At 32.2% G+C, this 24148-nt stretch overlaps 1 protein-coding gene across 1 annotated transcript in view; it reads right to left on the bottom strand.

Annotated features, from left to right (window-relative positions):
* The window catches only part of LOC127738354 (uncharacterized), a 43126-nt gene that overhangs the window by 6000 nt on the left and 12978 nt on the right, over positions 1–24148 (bottom strand). The window contains exons 11-24 of the mRNA XM_052249560.1: positions 23159–23192; positions 21901–22062; positions 20074–20166; positions 18871–19008; positions 11584–11694; positions 10672–10782; positions 9775–9864; positions 7524–7625; positions 5974–6072; positions 4971–5069; positions 4387–4491; positions 3828–3929; positions 3211–3282; positions 1815–1941 (exon numbers count right to left, since the gene is read on the bottom strand). Of these exons, the coding sequence (XP_052105520.1) occupies positions 1815–1941; positions 3211–3282; positions 3828–3929; positions 4387–4491; positions 4971–5069; positions 5974–6072; positions 7524–7625; positions 9775–9864; positions 10672–10782; positions 11584–11694; positions 18871–19008; positions 20074–20166; positions 21901–22062; positions 23159–23192 (1445 nt within the window). The remainder of the gene's footprint in view (positions 1–1814; positions 1942–3210; positions 3283–3827; positions 3930–4386; positions 4492–4970; positions 5070–5973; positions 6073–7523; positions 7626–9774; positions 9865–10671; positions 10783–11583; positions 11695–18870; positions 19009–20073; positions 20167–21900; positions 22063–23158; positions 23193–24148) is intronic.

Below are 24148 nucleotides of genomic sequence, written 5' to 3'. Positions count from 1 at the left end.
TATTGTCCCATACAAGAATATATATGGTTAAGGGGTGGGGATCTTGACCATTTACAAGTTTTCAAACACGAGGGTGTGGGGGTAACCCCCCCGGGACTTCCCTTTTATTTCATTTGATTTGTTTTATTATCCCATACAAGAATATATATGGTTAAGGGGTGGGGATCTCGACCGTTTACAATGTTTACAAGTTTTCAAACATGAGGGGGTGGGGGGTCGACCCCCATGGACTTTCCCTTTTATTTCATTTGATTTGTTTTATTGTCCCATACAAGAATATATATGGTTTAGGGGTGGGGTTCTCGACCATTTACAATGTTTACAAGTTTTCAAACATGAGGGGGTGGGGTTGACCCCCATGGACTTTCCCTATATTTCATTTGATGTGTTTTATTGTCCCATACAAGAATATATATGGTTTAGGGGTGGGGATCTCGACCGTTTACAAGATAATAGCACATTCTCAAATTGAAGGGGGTGGGGGGGGGGGGGGGGGGGGGGTGACCCCAGGCACTCACCCTATATCATCTGATTTGTTTTATTGTTCTGTGATCATTTCTGAAGACTGCATGTGTCTATCACTTACAATTTTCAAGTTAAAGTCATTTGAAAATTTAAAAAAATAAAATCTCATAGGTTTCTTTATGCCCCTTAAAATACCCCTTAATAGACCCCAATGCACAAACGATTGGTTGATGGCTCCCCTAGATATGTTAATCTAACATTTTATGAAACCCTAAGTAAATCTGACAAGGGGTTTTGGAGAACCGCTGCGCACAAGTTCATCTTTAAAGTGGCGGAAGAAGAAAAGAAAAAGAAAAAGAAAAAGAAAAAAAAGAAGAAGAATAATAAAAATAATAAGAATTGAGCAAAAACAATAAGTCTCCAAACTTTGTTTGGGAGACTTAAATATAAACAGCATGAATTATCTCTCATATCAAATATACAGTGACACACAAATGCATATGTATATGTGTACACTTCAAAAGAGAGGCTGAAGATACCAATGACCATAAGATAAACCACAGTATACAAAAAAACAACATAAAAAACTAACAACTGCAAAACACAAACCCCTAAAAAACCGGGGGTGATCTCAGGTGCTCTAGAAGAGTTAAGCAGATCCTGCTCAACATGAGACCCCCATAGTGTTACACCTATGAAATACGCTGATAAGCTATATTAAGTGGTCAAGTTAAGCTTGTATTTTGCAAGAATTTATAATAAGAAACATTTCAGCTGGATTATATCTTTAGAGCCTGTGATGCTCACCTTGATAAATGTGCCTTTGCAAAGATGAAGACTAGAATATAATTCATGACTAAGATCTCTTTTTTTGTTGATCTTGTCTTGCTGATCATTTTGCTTTTATAATTTTTCTGTATCTACTATAGTTCTGGTCAAAAATGCAAAAAAAAATGGTAAAAATTGTCATTTAAATTTGCCTTTTGGGTGTTTCACAACATTATCAGGCATTGGGACTAATTTCAGGATCTTGTCCTGCTGATCATTTTTCCTTTTTATAGTGTCTCTTTTATCTAACATGGTTTTCAAGATAATAAGCAAAAACACAAAAGGTTGGTAAAAAAATTCGTCATTTAATGGCAATTACTCCTATAAGGGACAACCTAAGTTTTCTGCTATGGTCTTGGTCAGTGATTTCCATGATTTCTTAATGGACTGCATTCTGATGTCCAAAAGCCCCAGCAATCCTAAAAAAAGGCCATCAAGCTTCAGAGCAATCTGGGACTAAAAGAAGTTTTGATGGAAAAGTATTACCACTATAACATATTAAGAATAATACTATGATATACCTGATTTCAGAGGACTGGAACTTAGAGGTGTAGATAAAGGTTGTGTTTGCCCCACTGCACCTTTTGAACTTTGATGGGGATTTCTATCATTGGCTAAAGAGGTTCCTCTTGCACCATCATAATTAGCCTATCAAATACAATAAATAAATATTTTACAAAAATAACTTAATGAATTACATTTGTATAAAAATAATTTAACATTATGTTACCTAACTGTTATATTAAAACTAGTGGCCTTTTGCTGCATGAAAGTAAATCATTTTCTTACCTCCCTGTCATCACTTTTGTTTCAGATCAGCAATAAAAATATACATAAGCAGCTATGCTAAATGGACTTGAACCAACTAGAAAATACTGCAAGCATAAGCATTTTGATTTTGATTTTCTTTAATTTCTGCAGCGAAAACTCAATTGTGAAAATTCAACTGTATGATAACATGGAAAAGCATTTTATTCAACAAATGGGAATAAAGTGAAAACAAATTGAAAAAAAGTGAAAACTTAGATGCCACAAAAATGGATCTATTAAGAAGTAAACTACAAAAATAAAATGTCACTTAATTTTTTTGTATTCAGCTATATCCCCAAAAAAAGGACTATCAATTTATCAAGTTCACCAGATTTCTTAGATTAGTATGTAGAAAGAGAGAAATATATGGAAATATTTGACAGTTAAAAAAGTTATAGGTGAAAAACAAATGACATCAAAAACATAAATATCCCTTAAACGAGCTTGAAGCACAGTTTTAGAAATTACTATTCAAAATTATGTACCCAATTCAAAATTCCAGATTATATGACACATAAAAATAAGAAGATGTGGTAAGATTGCCAATGAAACAACTCTCCACCAGAGACCAAATGACTTAGAAATAAAAGAACAGAGTTCCAATGTCCCCCGTGTTGCACATGATTTATATTTCCAAGGGGCATAACTCTTATAAAAAAAGTCAATCATCCACCATTATAGAACTTGTCCGAGATATTGCTGATATTAACCTTTAGTATAAGTTTTATAAAAATCTGGCAAGAATTGTACCTGTGAGAGCGCTAACAAGGCCATTCTCCATAAATTTAATATTTCCAAGGGGTATAACTCTTTTAAAAAAAGTCGATCATCCACCTATTGTCCGAGATATTGCTGATATTAACCTATAGTATAAGTTTTTTTTAAATCTGGCAAAAATTGTACCTGTAAGAGCGCTAACAAGACCAGACGGACGGACACACAGACACATGGACACATGGAGGGACGATCGCCCGGTATTTCCATGTCCTCCGCAACGCGTTACGCAGGGGATAATAAGCAACTATAGGTCATTGTACAGCCTTCAACAATGAGTAAAACCCATACAGCATAGCAAGCTATCTTCAAAACCTTAATTTTTCTACTTACATCATCCTCATCTTCTGACTGATCGATACATAAACAATTAACAATATCCTCCTTGTAAGGAAATTCACCATTCTGAAAGAAAAAAATAATAAAGAACACATCTTTTTGCAGATCTTCGAAAAAGAAAGATAAAGTTTGCCTACATATCCTCTAAAAATCAAAATAGAAACAGATTCCACCAGGGAATCCCATGCAATACGATATTTCTACCCTCTCAAAAGATTAATTTTAAATATTTAAAACTCTTAGCAATCCTCACGTTTTAAATTTAAAATTTAACTGTCTTGAGTGGAGAAAAATTGTATCACACTCAATGCAGTGGTAGAATCTATATTTTTCTAATGATTTAAAGCTATGTAAGTTAATTAAACATCTTTCTTTTTTCAATGATCTGAAAAAAAAGATCATGTTCTTTCTATACGACGTCATCAGACATAGTAACTTTTTTTTGTCTCACTGGCAATCATACCAAATCTTCTTATTTTTATAAGAATCAGAAAAATTATATTTAACATTCAGATATTACATTATACATTTAGAATAACTATGACTATATAAGTTAAACAAATTTCTGTTTGAAGAAAAGTATTGGCCTGCTTTATAAGTATAGAACTTACCATATTTTTCAGTAAATTTTCGTCTGCACCATGATCAAGCAAATAATTCACCATAGTTATATTTCCTTCTTCAGCTGCATAATGTAAAGGTGGATTGCCATTCTGCCAAAAAAATTAATATAATAGCTTTTGTGAAAATATTCTTCTCGTGAATCATTCAAATAAGGGTAGACATGTGTAGATATTTTGTGCAGTTCAATTCTAATTGGTTTTTTTATATTGAGTATTGTACATTAAGGAGATTAATTCTATAATTCATTCAGTGGAAATAGTACATGATTTAAAACCACCAGGTAATAAAATAGGGATGAGGCCTTTGATCTTCAACAAGGTCAAACCAATGAATATATGCTGGATTATTTTATTTACGAGCAATAGCTAAGATTGGTCAGCTCAGAACCAGATTAATGTGTTTGGGTAAGGTGACATGTCTTCCTATTCTACTTTGTGAGCTAGCTTGTTAAAAATCAAGATTCTTGATCATATCACAATAACATGTTACCATCCTAAATATGCATTTTATATTTGCCACAGCATCAACAAACCAAAACAAACTTACAATTGGTGCATCATTTATGACTGATTTATCTTTTTCCACCATTAATTTCACAATATCCCAGTATCCGTTCAGGCAAGCTATATGTAAAGCTGATTTTCCAGTCATCTGTTGAAAAATCATTTCATATAATTTCAAATAAACATATGGGATTTACATTAAATATAAACAAAAGATATAAGGAATTCTTATTAACTATTTGTTTTAATTAGTAGAATATTAAATGAATATATACAAATGATACAGATTCATTCAAGAACCATAGTTTCTGTGCTGTGGTTACTGAAAAACTGAAATGATATCAGTTCTAATTTTAGTTATGACACTTGAAATGACATACAGTATTTCTTATGAAGGTTTTACAAGATGCTGCTTTACTTTTAAATTTCTTAAATTTGTGTCTAGTCATCAAAGATAATGGGCTTTGAATTCAGTACCCAAGAGGCCAAGACACACATTTCATGTTTGCTTTTGTCAACAATAAAGTTATTAATATCTTCTCAATACTTTTTCTTTCACTATTTTTAATATTCATAATAATCTTGCTGCATTAACATCAAGACCCTCTTCACATCATACTAACTTACTTTATATTTTGCTTTAATTTCAGCTCCTCTATCTATTAAAAGTTTGACCACATTTATCTGTTTTTGTTTTGAAGCCTCACACAACACTGAAGAACCAAACTATAAAAAAATAATACTAACATAAAAATATAGTTATGCAAATGTATTTAATGAGGTAAAACAAAACTGTGCTAATGATAACAAATTGTTCTGGTGTTCCAACGGTAAACTTTAGTTTTATATAAAAGCTGCCTTTTTTAATACAACAAGACTGCACATGTTGTTCTGTTAAGCATACCCATCACTTAAATCAAGTACTGTCAACCAACTAAATTTTGCAAACGACTTATTTTCGAGTCTATTGCAAGTAGAAAAATAAGGCGAATATAAATTTTCAGAAATATGTAAAACTTGGGTCTTTCCTTATTTTTACTACATAAAGTAAATTTGAAAATTGCGAAATAAACTCAATACAAAGTGCGCTAGAAAGGGCTAAATGCAAAATAAAAGTATCCACAATAATAAGCTGGTTTACAGTATAGGAAAACAGAAAGTAGTGACTGACAGATCTGAAAAGCACACAAATTTACAACTTATCACAGTTGAGCTGCTGGCCAAATATGAAGTCATTTTGTCAAATAGTACTATAGAAATGTGAGACGAAAACATTTTTAAGATCATTCAACATTTAAAGTATTAGCAAACAACAGGAAGGTGGTGTCTGACTGTTCAAAAAAGTCTTGAAACGTTGCATCACATTGCTGTCAAGCTTCTGGCAAAATATGAAGTCATTTTGTTTAAAAGTTCCTGAGAAAAGTGTGACTGAAATATTAGTTGCATGAACAGAGAGAAGGAAAAACAGACAGACAGAAACATGGACACGGTGATTGCAATAAAGCCATTACTCCATGAGTGATAGAAAAATATAATAAATCTTGAAAAGAAAAATTCAGAAGATATGATTTTTAACTTAAATAGTCTGTCTTTAAAAAATGTAAAGATTTGTAAAAAAAAAAAGACTAACCGTTGTTTCTGAGTTGATGTCAGCTCCTCGATCCAAAAGTTCTCTGACAAAATTAATATGACCTTTTGATGCTGCTATATGTAATGCTGTCATCCCCTTCTACAAAATGATACAAGTAAAAACATGTATATCACAATAACATACATGATTAATTTTCTTTCTGCATGTAAAATTTTCCCTCATATAATACCTGCTATTTTTTTCTAAAAGTATACTGTACCTTTTGTTTTCCGAGTTGTGATAAAGCTCAGCTTGCAGTTTTTCAAATTTTTATATAAAGCTTTAAGAAATAATAACCTTTCAACGAAATAGCAACTTCTACACAACAAGTCCTTAAATAAAGATTTTTTTTATCCCCTTTATGTGTTTTCATTGAATTCAGATTGTGAGTGAAACATTTTTTATATTTTAAAAATGAAAATACACATAATTGTGGATAAATGTTTATGGAAACCAATTTTGGTGGATTGGAAAATAGCTGTTTTTCAACAAAACTTGTTTTGTGATTTTGTGGTCTGTTGTAATCCAGATGTATATATGAATTTTTTTTCCAAGTCCAATGTACCATAACAGACCACAATATTGCTGAGAAAAAAAATAGGATTTGTTCGAAAAAAAATAATGTTTTGACTTTAGTTTACTCTAAATATCTTTAGAAGGAGACTATACTTTACACACAAAACAAAATTTATGATACAAGGTTGATATTGAACATGTATAATACTCCTAGATATGACGTTCTACAGAAATTAAGGGTTAACCTCTATTCACACAATCACTGAAAAAAAGTATTCCACAACTCAAAATGAATTCATAGTATATAAAAACAAACTTGATGACATGGATATAGATTCTACAACTGCATCAAGTGTAATACATTTTTCTCCACTCCAGATGGTTAAATTTTCAAATTTAAAACATGAGGCTTGCATAGTGTTTTACATATTTGAAATTTAACTATTGAGAGTTTAGAAACATCATATTGCACAAGAATCAGTACCTCTAATGATTTTTGGATTATATATAGGCAAACTTTAATTTTTCTTTTTTTCGATGATCTGCATAAAGATGTGTTCTATTTAATTGACGTCATTAGACATGGTCGCTTTTTTGTGTGACTTCATAGTAGAAGATTCAAAAGAAAGCAAAACAAATTGATGTCACCAATGAAGAACTAAATTCAAATAATTCAACCACTTTTTGATTATAGAAAATTAATCATCTGGTCAGAGATTTGATTTGATTTGATTTTTGGTGTTTTAACGCCATTTTTAAGCACCGCTTTTGGGCTATTTCGTGGCGGCCAGTTTTTATTGGTGGAGGAAGCCGGAGTGCCCGGAGAAAACCACCGACCTTCGATAGGAAAACTGACAATCCTAGTCAATTAAGATTGGAGTCGAGTGCACCTGCACGAGCAGGGTTCAAACTCACAACCTCAGTGTTGACTGGCTAGTGATTACAGTAGTAACTACTTAGACCACTCGGCCACCGAGGCCCCCATCTGGTCAGAGAAGGTATATGCTAAGAATAATATTACAAATAAAACAAACCTGATTTTGTAAATTAATATTAACACCACTATCAATGCATATCTGAATTTGACTACAAATACCAGTTTCAGCAGTGCTGCAGAAATATCCATGAACCCATGTCTGTAAATAAAGAAAGACTGTCAGTTTAAAATATCAAAATTTACCTACTGCAACTAAAGCACAACTTGCATACCAAAAAGAATGTATAAAATGTAACAAGAGTGCACACGCTAAAATGTCTCACCTGCTTTACTGACCATTGATTTTATGTTGATAGTCCTAAAGATAAAGCTTTATTACGAGTATCACATAAACTTAACATGATCCAAGAAAATGAGGTCAAGGTTAGATAACCCAAACTGGAAATACATGTACACCTAACAATCATTCCATACACCAGATATAGTTGACCTATTGCTTATAGTTTCTAAGAATCAAACTTAACCAGGAAAACTTAACATTGCCCAATGAACCATGAAAACAAGGTCAAGGTCAGATGAACTCTGCCAGACAGACATGTACACCTTACAATCAATCTATGCATTAAATATAGTTGACCTATTGCTTATAGTATCTATGAAACAAACTTAACTATGAAAATTTAACATTGACCAATGAACCATGAAAATGAGGTCAAGGTCAGATAATACCTGCCAGACAGACCTATACACCTTATAATCATTGCATACACTAAATATAATTGACCTATTGCTTATAGTATCTAAGAAACAAACTTAGCCATGAAAACTTAACACTGACCAATGAACCATGAATATGAGGTCAAGGTCAGATGATACCTGTCTGACAGACCTATACACCTTACAATCATTCCATACACCAAATATAGTTGACCTATTGCTTATAGTTTAAGAGAAACAGACCAAAACACAAAAACTTAACACTGAGCAATGAACCGTGAAAATGAGGACAAGGTCAAATAAAACCTGCCAGACTGACATGTACATCGTAAAATATTTCCACACATCAAATATAGTTGACCTATTGCATATAGTATAAGAAAAACAGACCAAAACACAAAAACTTAACTTTAACCACTGAACCAAGAAAATGAGGTCAAGGTCAGATGGCACCTGCCAGTTGGACATGTAATCCTTACAATCATTCCATACACCAAATATAGAAGACCTATTGCTTATAGTATCTGATATAAGGACTTGACCACGAAAACTTAACCTTTTTCACTGATCCATGAAATGAGGTCGAGGTCAGATGAAAACTGTCTGACAGGCATGAGGACCTTGCAAGGTACACACATACTAAATATAGTTATCCTATTACTCATAATAAGTGAGAAATTAACATTACAAAAAATCTTAACTTTTTTTTCCAATAGTCACTGAACCATGAAAATGAGGTCAAGGACAATGAACATATGACTGACGGAAACTTCATAAAATAAGGCATCTATATACAAAGTATGAAGCATCCAGGTCTTCCACCTTCTAAAATTTAAAGCTTTTAAGAAGTTAGTTAACGACGCCGCCACTGGATCACTATCCCTATGTCTAGCTTTTTGCGACAGAAGTCGCAGCCTCGACAAAAATCATATGCAAAGGAACACTAGAATAAAGTCAATTTCAGAAATGAATGAAGGAAGGAATTTTTTATTTCATTAGTTGCATGTTCAATAGTTCCAATTGTTTTCATGTGCAGATTTACCTATACATTGACTAGTGGCCATTTTGTTTTTATGAATACTTATAGGGGACAACTGTACTTGTAAATCACCAATTTTTGGCCAGTTTAGCTCCATAATGCTAGAAAAGAGTAAAAAGTGTGCATAGAAATGTTTGTAATAAGAGTGGCTTATAAGACATATCAAAGTTTGATTAAAATTGCGTTCAGTGGTTTGCAAGGAAAAGATTTTTAAAAAGGATGATGATGGGCAATAGATGTCAATGGGAGAATGGTTATTGTTCAAAATGACATTTAATTTAGATTGGTTAAAATGGATTTGTACATATTGATGAAAATGAATTAGCCAAGCATACCAGAATCTCACAGCTAAGCTATCAACTACTAAATAAATGCTTTTTTTTCCATTTTATTAAGCAACAATAGATACCAGGTGCCTTGTATAGCTTACAAAAGGTATCATGTATGGTTTTTGGTCATTGGTGAAAGCCGTACAGTTACCCTTAGTTGTTTACATCCTTGGCCTTTTGCATTTTGGTGGTTAGTTGTCTCATAGCCAATCATACCACATCCCCTTATTTTCATGTGAATAAAAAAAAAAATCATACTGTACCTTATTTTGAGTGAATGATTTTATTTTGGTTTCAAACAGCAATTGCTTATCTTTGAATTTCTTCTGTAGATTTTCAAAATAGTCAGCTACCTTAAATCAAAATATACCTGATATAAATTAAGTTATTTTATTTAAGAAATAGTTCTTTGATGTCATGGTCTATTCTTGTTTAAACATGGGTAAGCATTATATTGTCAATATATTAACACTGAGCATTAGAGAAGTGTAAAATGATTACAATTATAATGCCTTCCTAGTTTAAGAATTATTTGGAAATTCAGGACATTTTTCATCCAAAGCAAACCTAAAACATAACTAATATTGGCAACTATTTGGATTGGATGAAGCAAAATCATTCTAGATTACTAACATTTAATGATTAAATAATGTACATATACATATTTAAAATGTTTATTGAATTTCCAAGCATTGGTATCAGTGCTGAGCTGCCTAAGTAGTTCAACTACTGTATCACTAGCCTGTCAACACTGATGTTGTGAGTTTGAACCCCGCACATGGCAGGTGCGCTAAACTCCAATCTTAATTGACTTGGATAGTTCATTTTCCTGCCAAAGTTTGGTGTTCCTCTCTATGGACCCCAGGTTCCTCCACAAATAAAAACTGACCACCACGAAAAACTCTAGTGCTGGAAGTGGTTCAACATCTTTACCTCCAACTGGTCGTCTATGAAAACAATTATTCATATCAAACACAATTTGTTGAAGATTTTGAAATGGTTATCTTTATTTACATATAGTTTTATAATCTGAAGTGTTCAGATATAAAAAAAAATGTAAATAATTTAACAAATTTCAAAGTTAACAACAATCTTACGACAGACATAAATTTCTTGATCAAAGCATCTACTAAATGAGATTGTTATTTCAAAATAATTACCTGATGAAGCTGACTACTTATTTGTGATGACAACACCTCAAAGTCGATTTTTCTAGATTCATAATCCAAAGAATGGATTCGGTTTATGCGTTGAAAATCTTCATTTACTATCTAAAATAGAAATAGGTATTGTAAAAAAAATATAACTTATCATTTGAAAATATTTTGCTATCACAATTAAAAAGGAATATTAGTTTTTAACACAATAAGATGGCTCCTCTGTTTTCTCCTATCCTACAAACACAGTAACTCTTAAAATGCATATATCATGTAAAAAGTCATTCAAATTTTTTCCCATTTAAATGTAGAAAATTTTACATTGACATATTAGAAAAAAACCAGCAGAGTCTAGAAAGGCAATTTGTACTGTGCATATCAAAAACAAAAAAAAATCATCAGTCTTTGTCTATATCTCTATGATTATTGTCCTTGAGAGTTAGTCTTCAGTTTTCTATGTTGTGTTTTGTGTACTGTTGTTTGTCTTTTGGTCGTTTATTGTTTTTATGCCATGGCCTTGTTAGTTTGTTTTCAACTTATGACTCTAAATGTCCCTTTGGTATCTTTTGCCTCTCTTTTGATACTGATGTCTGCTTTTCAGTGTTATCTGTTATATTATTTCTATCTTGTCTAAACACTGGAGGATTTTGAGTGTGACATATTTTAAGGAATTGATACTTGTTAAGGTTGCAGACTGTATGATGCCCTCTAAATGTCTTTTCTGGTTTTATTCATTTTCAGGGTTGCCATCACATTGATATATATACCCATATCTCTTTTTCATAGTGTAATTAAAGCCTTACCCTATGGATGACATTAATTATTACCTAATTTTGACCTACAACCATTAACATAAAGGGCACCACCAGCATATCTAAATTTGACTTGATAAATCATTCAAAATTGAAATCAAACCTTTTCTTCTTCTTTTAATGAACTAAGATTTTCATCAAGTTCAGCTATCTGTTGTCTCTGGCCCATTAATGCATTACCTGTTTCACTTAGAACTATAGAGGTAAATAAGTCCTGCAAATATAACTACATTATATGAATTATATGAATGATACATTATAGTATGTCCATTTAAGTTTACCCTAACCCTAGATATCTGTTTTTTTTTATATTTCAAATCAAGCTGTTTACAAGGAGATAAGTCTTGTATGATTGGCAGTAAAAAAAAAATTTAAACTACATGAATTTGATGGATTGATTAACTAGTGAACTTCTAACACTCACAACTTAGGAATTTGGTCAGTTGTAGTTGGTGTCTTTTCATGAGTTTTCTCTATTAAGCCTCACACAATTAGTAATTCTTATATGATTTGCATAATTGGAAATACTTTACTATGATTGGTTACAAATGCTTCTAGTGGTGAATAGGTCTAGTTTACACACCAATAATCTTAAACATCAAAAGTATTTTATTAGTCAAGACGAGTATAGAGTAATGGTATACTGACATAAGAGGTCTCTAAACACAGTAGCTCAAAACGGAAACTTTGATAGTGGAAGCCATATTAATTATGCGTATCAGCAGGAAAAATTTATGACAAATAAAAAATATAGTATATGCCAAAACACATAATTAACAGCGCCTGGTGATGATCCATAGCCTGACCAGTTTTGGTCCTTCAAGGACCTTCCGTAGAAGGCAGAATGGTGGATTAACTGTTGTACCCTATTTATATAGATACGATATCTAGCGGATATGAGTTATCCCACGGATTGTAGTTATCCAGTGGATAATTGTTATCTGGTATTCGGCGGATCCTTTCAGCTAAAAATCCAGTGGATTTTTCCTTGGTTACGGTAAACTTTATATAATGTTACGGAAAATGGTATAACCCGAATTTGGGCATCTACATTGTAGTACAGTGTCTTCATTGTAATTCAAGTATATGGTAGTCATGCAGCCTTGATCTTTGGCTTATGATACGTCTAAATATCAAGTCTTCTAATATAATAGTTTTACATGGTAGTCATGCAGTCCTGATGTTCTAGCTTGTGATTGGCCAAAATATCAAGTCTAAACTAATACCCCCCAACCCCCAACAAAACATGTTGGGGGAGGGGGGTTCTAAACAATGAAAGCTTTATTTGAGTCTTCCATACTCCGTTTTAAAAGTTTAGGTTTATAGGAAATCAATCATCAGTGTTAAACGCCTTTGGTATGTAATTCAGGTATTACATATGCTCATCAAGTTCAGGTAATCGCTAGGCTTTCACTTAGTTCTTTTGTCAGTGGAAAAGATCAGACGAGTAAAGAGTAATGGTATAATGACATTATAGGTCTCTAAATATCGCTTTATTAGTCCAGTTTACATTTCAGGAAATGTTTTCAATCTTATACTTTTAATCCTTCATAGTCTGAAATGTACAGTAAATTCAGAAATATTTTCTAAATTTTTTCTTATTGCAAAAATTGTGATGCAATAGGTTGAGACAAAAACAAACCTCAAATTCTTCTGTCTTATCTAGTAAGGTATCTATGTGAGACAAAAACAAACCTCAAATTCTTCTGCCTTATCTAGTATGGTATCTATGTGAGACAAAAACAAACTTCAAATTCTTCTGCCTTATCTAGTAAGGTATCTATGTGAGACAAAAACAAACTTCAAATTCTTCTGCCTTATCTAGTATGGTATCTATGTGAGACAAAAACAAACTTCAAATTCTTCTGCCTTATCTAGTATGGTATCTATGTGAGACAAAAACAAACCTCAAATTCTTCTGCCTTATCTAGTAAGGTATCTATGTGAGACAAAAACAAACTTCAAACTCTTCTGCCTTTATCTAGTATGGTATCTATGTGAGACAAAAACAAACCTCAAATTCTTCTGCCTTATCTAGTATGCTATCTTTGTGAGACAAAAACAAACTTCAAACTCTTCTGCCTTATCTAGTAAGGTATGTATGTGAGACAAAAACAAACTCTTCTGCCTTATCTAGTAAGGTATCTATGTGAGACAAAAACAAACCTCAAATTCTTCTGCCTTATCTAGTATGGTATCTATGTGAGACAAAAACAAACTTCAAATTCTTCTGCCTTATCTAGTATGGTATCTATGTGAGACAAAAACAAACTTCAAACTCTTCTGCCTTATCTAGTAAGGTATCTATGTGAGACAAAACAAACCTCAAATTCTTCTGCCTTATCTAGTAAGGTATCTATGTGAGACAAAACAAACCTCAAATTCTTCTGCCTTATCTAGTATGGTATCTATGTGAGACAAAAACAAACCTCAAATGCTTCTGCCTTATCTAGTATGGTATCTATGTGAGACAAAAACAAACTTCAAACTCTTCTGCCTTATCTAGTAAGGTATCTATGTGAGACAAAAACAAACCTCAAATTCTTCTGCCTTATCTAGTAAGGTATCTATGCGAGACAAAAACAAACCTCAAATTCTTCTGCCTTATCTAGTAAGGTATCTATGTGAGACAAAAACAAACCTCAAATTCTTCTGTCTTATCTGGTAAGGTATCTATGTGAGACAAAAACATACTTCAAACTCTTCTGCCTTATCTAGTATGGTATCTATGTGAGACAAAAACAAACCTCAAATTCTTCTGCCTTATCTAGTATGGTATCTATGTGAGACAAAAACAAACATCAAACTCTTCTGCCTTATCTAGTAAGGTATCTATGTGAGACAAAAACAAACTTCAAACTCTTCTGCCTTATCTAGTAAGGTATCTATGACTATGTGAGACAAAAACAAACTTCAAACTCTTCTGCCTTATCTAGTAAGGTATCTATGTGAGACAAAAACAAACTTCAAACTCTTCTGCCTTATCTAGTAAGGTATCTATGGAGACAAAAACAAACTTCAAACTCTTCTGCCTTATCTAGTATGGTAACTATGTGAGACAAAAACAAACCTCAAAGTCTTCTGCCTTATATAGTATGGTATCTATGTGAGACAAAAACAAACTTCAAATTCTTCTGCCTTATCTAGTATGGTATCTATGTGAGACAAAAACAAACCTCAAATTCTTCTGCCTTATCTAGTATGGTATCTATGTGAGACAAAAACAAACTTCAAACTCTTCTGCCTTATCTAGTAAGGTATCTATGTGAGACAAAAACAATCGTCAAATTCTTCTGCCTTATCTAGTAAGGTATCTATGTGAGACAAAAACAAACCTCAAATTCTTCTGCCTTATCTAGTATGGTATCTATGTGAGACAAAAACAAACTTCAAATTCTTCTGCCTTATCTAGTAAGGTATCTATGTGAGACAAAAACAAACCTCAAATTCTTCTGCCTTATCTAGTAAGGTATCTATGTGAGACAAAAACAAACTTCAAACTCTTCTGCCTTATCTAGTAAGGTATCTATGTGAGACAAAAACAAACTTCAAATTCTTCTGCCTTATCTAGTATGGTATCTATGTGAGACAAAAACAAACTTCAAATTCTTCTGCCTTATCTAGTATGGTATCTATGTGAGACAAAAACAAACTTCAAATTCTTCTGCCTTATCTAGTATCGTATCTATGTGAGACAAAAACAAACCTCAAATTCACACTTCAAATTCTTCTGCCTTATCTAGTATGGTATCTATGTGAGACAAAAACAAACCTCAAATTCTTCTGCCTTATCTAGTAAGGTATCTATGTGAGACAAAAACAAACCTCAAATTCTTCTGCCTTATCTAGTAAGGTATCTATGTGAGACAAAAACAAACCTCAAATTCTTCTGTCTTATCTGGTAAGGTATCTATGTGAGACAAAAACATACTTCAAACTCTTCTGCCTTATCTAGTATGGTATCTATGTGAGACAAAAACAAACCTCAAATTCTTCTGCCTTATCTAGTATGGTATCTATGTGAGACAAAAACAAACATCAAACTCTTCTGCCTTATCTAGTAAGGTATCTATGTGAGACAAAAACAAACTTCAAACTCTTCTGCCTTATCTAGTAAGGTATCTATGACTATGTGAGACAAAAACAAACTTCAAACTCTTCTGCCTTATCTAGTAAGGTATCTATGTGAGACAAAAACAAACTTCAAACTCTTCTGCCTTATCTAGTAAGGTATCTATGGAGACAAAAACAAACTTCAAACTCTTCTGCCTTATCTAGTATGGTAACTATGTGAGACAAAAACAAACCTCAAAGTCTTCTGCCTTATATAGTATGGTATCTATGTGAGACAAAAACAAACTTCAAATTCTTCTGCCTTATCTAGTATGGTATCTATGTGAGACAAAAACAAACCTCAAATTCTTCTGCCTTATCTAGTATGGTATCTATGTGAGACAAAAACAAACTTCAAACTCTTCTGCCTTATCTAGTAAGGTATCTATGTGAGACAAAAACAATCGTCAAATTCTTCTGCCTTATCTAGTAAGGTATCTATGTGAGACAAAAACAAACCTCAAATTCTTCTGCCTTATCTAGTATGGTATCTATGTGAGACAAAAACAAACTTCAAATTCTTCTGCCTTATCTAGTAAGGTATCTATGTGAGACAAAAACAAACCTCAAATTCTTCTGCCTTATCTAGTAAGGTATCTATGCGAGACAAAAACAAACCTCAAATTCTTCTGCCTTATCTAGTAAGGTATCTATGTGAGACAAAAACAAACCTCAAATTCTTCTGTCTTATCTGGTAAGGTATCTATGTGAGACAAAAACATACTTCAAACTCTTCTGCCTTATCTAGTATGGTATCTATGTGAGACAAAAACAAACCTCAAATTCTTCTGCCTTATCTAGTATGGTATCTATGTGAGACAAAAACAAACATCAAACTCTTCTGCCTTATCTAGTAAGGTATCTATGTGAGACAAAAACAAACTTCAAACTCTTCTGCCTTATCTAGTAAGGTATCTATGACTATGTGAGACAAAAACAAACTTCAAACTCTTCTGCCTTATCTAGTAAGGTATCTATGTGAGACAAAAACAAACTTCAAACTCTTCTGCCTTATCTAGTAAGGTATCTATGGAGACAAAAACAAACTTCAAACTCTTCTGCCTTATCTAGTATGGTAACTATGTGAGACAAAAACAAACCTCAAAGTCTTCTGCCTTATATAGTATGGTATCTATGTGAGACAAAAACAAACTTCAAATTCTTCTGCCTTATCTAGTATGGTATCTATGTGAGACAAAAACAAACCTCAAATTCTTCTGCCTTATCTAGTATGGTATCTATGTGAGACAAAAACAAACTTCAAACTCTTCTGCCTTATCTAGTAAGGTATCTATGTGAGACAAAAACAATCGTCAAATTCTTCTGCCTTATCTAGTAAGGTATCTATGTGAGACAAAAACAAACCTCAAATTCTTCTGCCTTATCTAGTATGGTATCTATGTGAGACAAAAACAAACTTCAAATTCTTCTGCCTTATCTAGTAAGGTATCTATGTGAGACAAAAACAAACCTCAAATACTTCTGCCTTATCTAGTAAGGTATCTATGTGAGACAAAAACAAACTTCAAACTCTTCTGCCTTATCTAGTAAGGTATCTATGTGAGACAAAAACAAACTTCAAATTCTTCTGCCTTATCTAGTATGGTATCTATGTGAGACAAAAACAAACTTCAAATTCTTCTGCCTTATCTAGTATGGTATCTATGTGAGACAAAAACAAACTTCAAATTCTTCTGCCTTATCTAGTATCGTATCTATGTGAGACAAAAACAAACCTCAAATTCACACTTCAAATTCTTCTGCCTTATCTAGTATGGTATCTATGTGAGACAAAAACAAACCTCAAATTCTTCTGCCTTATCTAGTATGGTATCTATGTGAGACAAAAACAAACTTCAAATTCTTCTGCCTTATCTAGTATGGTATCTATGTGAGACAAAAACAAACCTCAAATTCTTCTGCCTTATCTAGTAAGGTATCTATGTGAGACAAAAACAAACTCTTCTGCCTTATCTAGTAAGGTATCTATGGAGACAAAAACAAACTTCAAACTCTTCTGCCTTATCTAGTATGGTAACTATGTGAGACAAAAACAAACCTCAAAGTCTTCTGCCTTATATAGTATGGTATCTATGTGAGACAAAAACAAACTTCAAATTCTTCTGCCTTATCTAGTATGGTATCTATGTGAGACAAAAACAAACCTCAAATTCTTCTGCCTTATCTAGTATGGTATCTATGTGAGACAAAAACAAACTTCAAACTCTTCTGCCTTATCTAGTAAGGTATCTATGTGAGACAAAAACAATCGTCAAATTCTTCTGCCTTATCTAGTAAGGTATCTATGTGAGACAAAAACAAACCTCAAATTCTTCTGCCTTATCTAGTATGGTATCTATGTGAGACAAAAACAAACTTCAAATTCTTCTGCCTTATCTAGTAAGGTATCTATGTGAGACAAAAACAAACCTCAAATTCTTCTGCCTTATCTAGTAAGGTATCTATGTGAGACAAAAACAAACTTCAAACTCTTCTGCCTTATCTAGTAAGGTATCTATGTGAGACAAAAACAAACTTCAAATTCTTCTGCCTTATCTAGTATGGTATCTATGTGAGACAAAAACAAACTTCAAATTCTTCTGCCTTATCTAGTATGGTATCTATGTGAGACAAAAACAAACTTCAAATTCTTCTGCCTTATCTAGTATCGTATCTATGTGAGACAAAAACAAACCTCAAATTCACACTTCAAATTCTTCTGCCTTATCTAGTATGGTATCTATGTGAGACAAAAACAAACCTCAAATTCTTCTGCCTTATCTAGTATGGTATCTATGTGAGACAAAAACAAACTTCAAATTCTTCTGCCTTATCTAGTATGGTATCTATGTGAGACAAAAACAAACCTCAAATTCTTCTGCCTTATCTAGTAAGGTATCTATGTGAGACAAAAACAAACTCTTCTGCCTTATCTAGTATGGTATCTATGTGAGACAAAAACAAACCTCAAATTCTTCTGCCTTATCTAGTAAGGTATCTATGTGAGACAAAAACAAATTCTTCTGCCTTATCTAGTATGGTATCTATGTGAGACAAAAACAAACCTCAAATTATTCTGCCTTATCTAGTATGGTATCTATGTGAGACAAAAACAAACTTCAAACTCTTCTGCCTTATCTAGTAAGGTATCTATGTGAGACAAAAACAAACCTCAAATTCTTCTGCCTTATCTAGTAAGGTATCTATGTGAGATAAAAACAAACCTCAAATTCTTCTGCCTTATCTAGTAAGGTATCTATGTGAGACAAAAACAAACCTTGAATGCTACTGCCTTATCTAGTAAGGTATCAATTGTTATCCATAGTCTGTGACATTTCACACAAATATCATATTCATACATGTAAACTGTAAACATTTTCATTATAGTATTCTCTTCTTCTGCAACAGCCTTCAGCTAAAAAAATATTTTATTTTGTACTGTGTGACAGAATAAAACTGTCGTAAAAAGCACATGCTACAAACAAAATATCACAAACAGGAGCATCAAATACATAGGTTGTTGTTTTTTGCTGTATATCATATCTGTTTTTTGTTCCTGTTGGTTTTTCTCGTTTGAATTGTTTTACATTTGCTTTGTTGGGACCTTTAAAAGCTTGCTATGTAGTTTGGGTTTGGCTCATTATGGAAGGCTGTATGGTGACTTATAGTTGCTGGCATCTACTTCTTGTGTCTCTGGTGGATAGTTGTCTCATTTGCAATCATACCACATTTTCTTATTTTCATATTGTCACTTGGAATATCAAAATTTTAAAGGCCTAAAAAGTAAACCCCTTTACAGTATGTTAATTTGTCCTTTCTTGAAATAAATTTATATTAAAAGATTCATCTTTAAAATATTTTGAAGAATATATTTCACACAGTTAATTCTCTGTAACTGCCAAATATGAAATATTATTTATCAAATCATTAATGTGTCTAGAATTACAGGAGGTCTACAACTAAGTAATATACTATGCCAGTAGAGTTTCTACCGCATTTTGAAATGATGCGGATAGCGTCATCTATTTTCACATAAGACATAGAACAATCACTTTTGTCTATCATATCATTAACACTCATACATTCGTCATTGTGTGGTGATGACAAATCTAAAATTAATCTTTTCTTATCTGAATATTTCCCTGTTGCTACCCCTAGAGGACTTACTCTAAATTAGACTAAAACGAGGAAAAGGAGCATGTTGAAATGGCCCATACACAAAACATTTTTCACATTCCTTCTTAATCAAATCTGAAAATACTGTAGATTGCGACCTAGCTGAGTAATTATTTTTGCATACTTTGGTATCCCATATATCATATTTAACCATAGAATCGAAACCATTTCTTAATCCATTTATTAAATATGATCTGAAGTTTATATCTGGATGATTCTGCAGCTCATGTTTATTTTCAAAATGGAAGATTCTGGTAAAATGAATGTAAGGACAAAAACCCAAAGTAAATACTGTATAACATACTTTATCTTTTATATCATCTAAATTACATCTACCATTGGTGATAAATTCATTATGATTTTCTTTGAATCTGTGAAAATTCACCTCTATCTTCACCTAAAAGACAAAATATAAAGATAAAGCAGACATTCCCTTTAAAATGTAATGTTGATGTATCAGGTAGGAGTATCAATTCAGGATATATTCTCAATGAATATAAAGTTTTGTTAAAATCAAAACAGTTTGTAATTTGGTTGGCATTTTAGTAAGTACTGTACTAATTTTTATGGAAAATCTTACACAAAATTTTTTACAAGGCATATGAACTTTACCATATAAAAATAAGAAGATGTGGTATGATTGCCAATGAGGCAACTCTCTACCAGAGACCAAATGACATAGAAATTAAAAACTATAGATTACTTATATAACATAAACTTTTTAAGATACACCAATTTTTGTTGAAATTCTAGTACAAAAAAATGTTTCTCTAAGTTTTTTGATTTTTTTACAAAACCAAAGTTTTTATGAAAAATTGTACACTCAAATTATCGTTGCAAACCAATTTTTAATAGCATTTCATAATCTATGCCATTTTTTTTTGCTGAATTTAGAGTGCAAAAAGGCAAAATTTGTGATTTTTTTAACAAAAACAATTTGTTTATAGAAGCTTATAAGGTATATAAGCATTGCTTATTCAAGAGATAATCTATGTGTGGAGGTGTTCCTTGTCCAAAATAAGAGGAATCTTCATTTCATCTGTATTAACCCTGTGCAAAAAGGTTTTGAAAATTGATTAATGCATTATTGCAATCTAACGATATAGAAGAGCTTACAGATGGATGGACTTACAGCCAAAACGGCAGACAGAAAAAAATGACTGAAGGACTGACCAGACAGAGAGTGATTTCTATTGGGCACCTGTTCACTACCTGTCTATGGGCGCTAAAAAAGAACATCTGTTCCAAACATTTGGTCTTCAACAAAGGACAAGTGTCTTTACCACATGTCATGCTTTGAAACCCTTAGTTGATTTGATTGCTGAAAGTTATTAACAGAAAATACCAATGATCTGCCATTAAAACCACATCCCTCAAAGAACACAAACTACAAAGACATAAATAAAGACAACTATTGACCAGGTTCTTGACTTGGACAGACACATAAACATTGACACTGGCTAAAACTAGTCCTTTTTACCTAATATGCAGTGAAGCTGCTCTAGTTAAAGGAATATTTGGACTCTAACACCAAGTTTTACGTATGGAAAGCTTAAAATACAATACAGCTATCTCCATTCTAATACACAATTAACAAAATATTCTCATTTCTAGACATTATTTCAGTGTAAAAATCTCATAAGTATAGTTTGAGGTCATAGTTGAGCTTCCAAACCTAAACACCAGATATTTTTAGACTTTCAATACAATTCAGATTCTATACACTTCAGATTAAAAAAAAAATTTGACAGAAAGAAGATTTTCAGGTGAAAAATGTGAAGAGATTTTGCCTTTAATTGAAAAATCACATAGCAATAAATTTTGGATTTCTTTAGTTCCCATGGAAATCACCCTTCTAAAAAATGTTGTGGTCCAATCAAAATTGTTTTCGCAAACGAATTGCATTAGAATTAATAATACCATATCAAAGAATGCTTCCAGTTACTGACAGATACCTCAATGTCCTTAATCTGCTGATATAGAAATAATGCCTTTTTCATCACAATATTGGCCTATGTACCTTTAACTTGTTTTATGTAAATATATCAACTCCATATCCTTTCTTTTTAAAAGTAAGTTCACAAAGTATCATTAAGTATTTAAGAATTGTACTCAGAAAATTAAAACAAACCTTTCTGTCAAAATGTGTTTTAACTAATCTTTCAGCTACATTTAAGTCTGTAGGGATGAAGTCAGCTTCTATTTCACTTGACATACTGGCTACAAAATTCATCAACTCATCAAATCTTCTCATAAACCTATCAAATCTTTCCTGTATCTGGACATTATGTAACTAAAAAACATACAGATTACAAACTGTAATGTAGTTTAAAAATAAGACAATTGGTATGAACTAAATGAGATGTAGGGTATACCGGTACATCAAAAAGACAGTAACCAAAATACATATATATTCCACCACTGCATCAAGTGTGTTACGATGTTTCTCCACTCAAGACAGTTAAATTTCAATATTTAAAGCGCGAGGCTTGCTGAGCTTTTTAAATAATTAAAATTAAAGTGGAGAAATATCATAATACACGAGTTATAGCGGTGGAATCTGTTTCTCTAATGATTTTTAGATGATATCTAAACAAAGTTTACCCTTTCTTTTCAAAGATTTGCAGAAAGTTGTGTTCTTTATATGTGACGTCATCAGACATGGTCACCTTTTTTCATGACGTCACAATAGGAAATTCAGAAGAAACCAAGAAAATTTGACGTCATAATTAAATTTCGACCAATCATTTGCCGAAAACATAGTTTTCTCTAGAGATGAGGAATATTTTCACACACCTGTCGAGAAATGTGAAAAAAGCATGAAAATAAGAGAAAATAATATCTAAAACATATCTAGAGGGCATCATACAGTTGCCAACTTTTAGACAGCTGTCTATACCATATGTCTAGCCTATAAACATTCCAGGTCTATAAATGTTGTGAATAAATTAAACAGAAACAATAAAAGATCAATTAACACCCAATTCTCCAAATAATGAAAAAACATCAAAATATGGCATTAAACAAGTACAGGCAAGTTTCTTGACATTGGAGAGGTACATAAATATGTGGTGGGATTAGACTACCAGATAGTTTTTTTAGATCTACAACCCTTCCATTTTATTAATGATTAACAAGTTATACAATATTACAAAATGCTTACAGTTACTGAAATCAAGCTCAAAGTACTTAACCTGCTGAAAAGAAATCATGCCATCCTACACTCTAATATTGGTGACTGTACTTATTTCTATTTTACTGATTCAATTAAATCACCTAGTAAATTTGTAATAATATTGATGAATTTAGAGATACATTTTTACAAAGGTCATGATATTTTGAGAAATAAGCATTTATTTCAAATTTGTATTTGAAGTATGAGCACTTACTGAATTAGATCCTTCTTCGCTGATCCAAGGAGTTCTGGCAAAATATTGATACACAAAATAAATAAAAAAATGATAAACAATTAAACATAAATTTGGTACAAAGTACTTTTATAATAATCAAATGGTTTACTCAGGGGCGTTATGAAATAAGAGTTTACATACACTAACATAACTGTTTATTGTTTTAGTGGAAACTTTAAGAAATTTCAATTATCATAGAGATGACTGCAAGACCATATATAATTTGAATGGCTGTTTTTCTGTTATATTATAAGATGATCTTGAACTTTGACCTATAATCTTGAAATTGAAAAAAGCTTTTTAAGCCTTACAAATTGCAAAGTATTAGACAGTGTATGATAAAAACTGGATTCAAGACATGAGCTCTACTATGCCTACAGCTTTTACCTCCAACATGACTTTAACTTTAAACCTCTAATCTTTAAATGACATAAGGTTTAAAGCTCTAACCATGGTCCAATGTAAGACAATGAAGAATAAATGCAAGACAGGAGCTCTATGGTGCATACAATCTTCTAAAATGTAACTTATAAGACGTAACCTTAAACTTTTCAACCTCTTCTATCTGTCAAATATTGGATAATGCTTCATTGTGTTCCATATAAGCCAAGCGTCTCGAGGTTTCTTTGAGAGTGTTTAGATGCATGGTCAAATGAACATATAGACATAAGGATGAAGAGACATACAGAGATAAGCAGATGGATTTATTATTGTGCTACTATATTCCTTCCAAAATGGTCATTGTATTAGGAGACTAACTCTAAACTGACACAGAGTTTAGTTAAATATTGTTATAGTATTCACCTCAATATAAGGTAACCCATACATTAGAACTTTAAACAAATTTAATAGTAAAATCAATGAGAAACAATTGTTTGGCTTTATATATGTGTTGATAGATGTGCAAGTACATGTACTAAGTTTGTGTAACATTCAATTTTTATCAGCATCGTTGTACAAATCTTTCCA

Source organism: Mytilus californianus, unplaced genomic scaffold (genome assembly GCF_021869535.1).
Source record: "Mytilus californianus isolate M0D057914Y unplaced genomic scaffold, xbMytCali1.0.p SCAF_4, whole genome shotgun sequence".
Taxonomy (NCBI): domain Eukaryota; kingdom Metazoa; phylum Mollusca; class Bivalvia; order Mytilida; family Mytilidae; genus Mytilus; species Mytilus californianus.
This window is presented reverse-complemented; position numbering and strand designations above follow the sequence as displayed.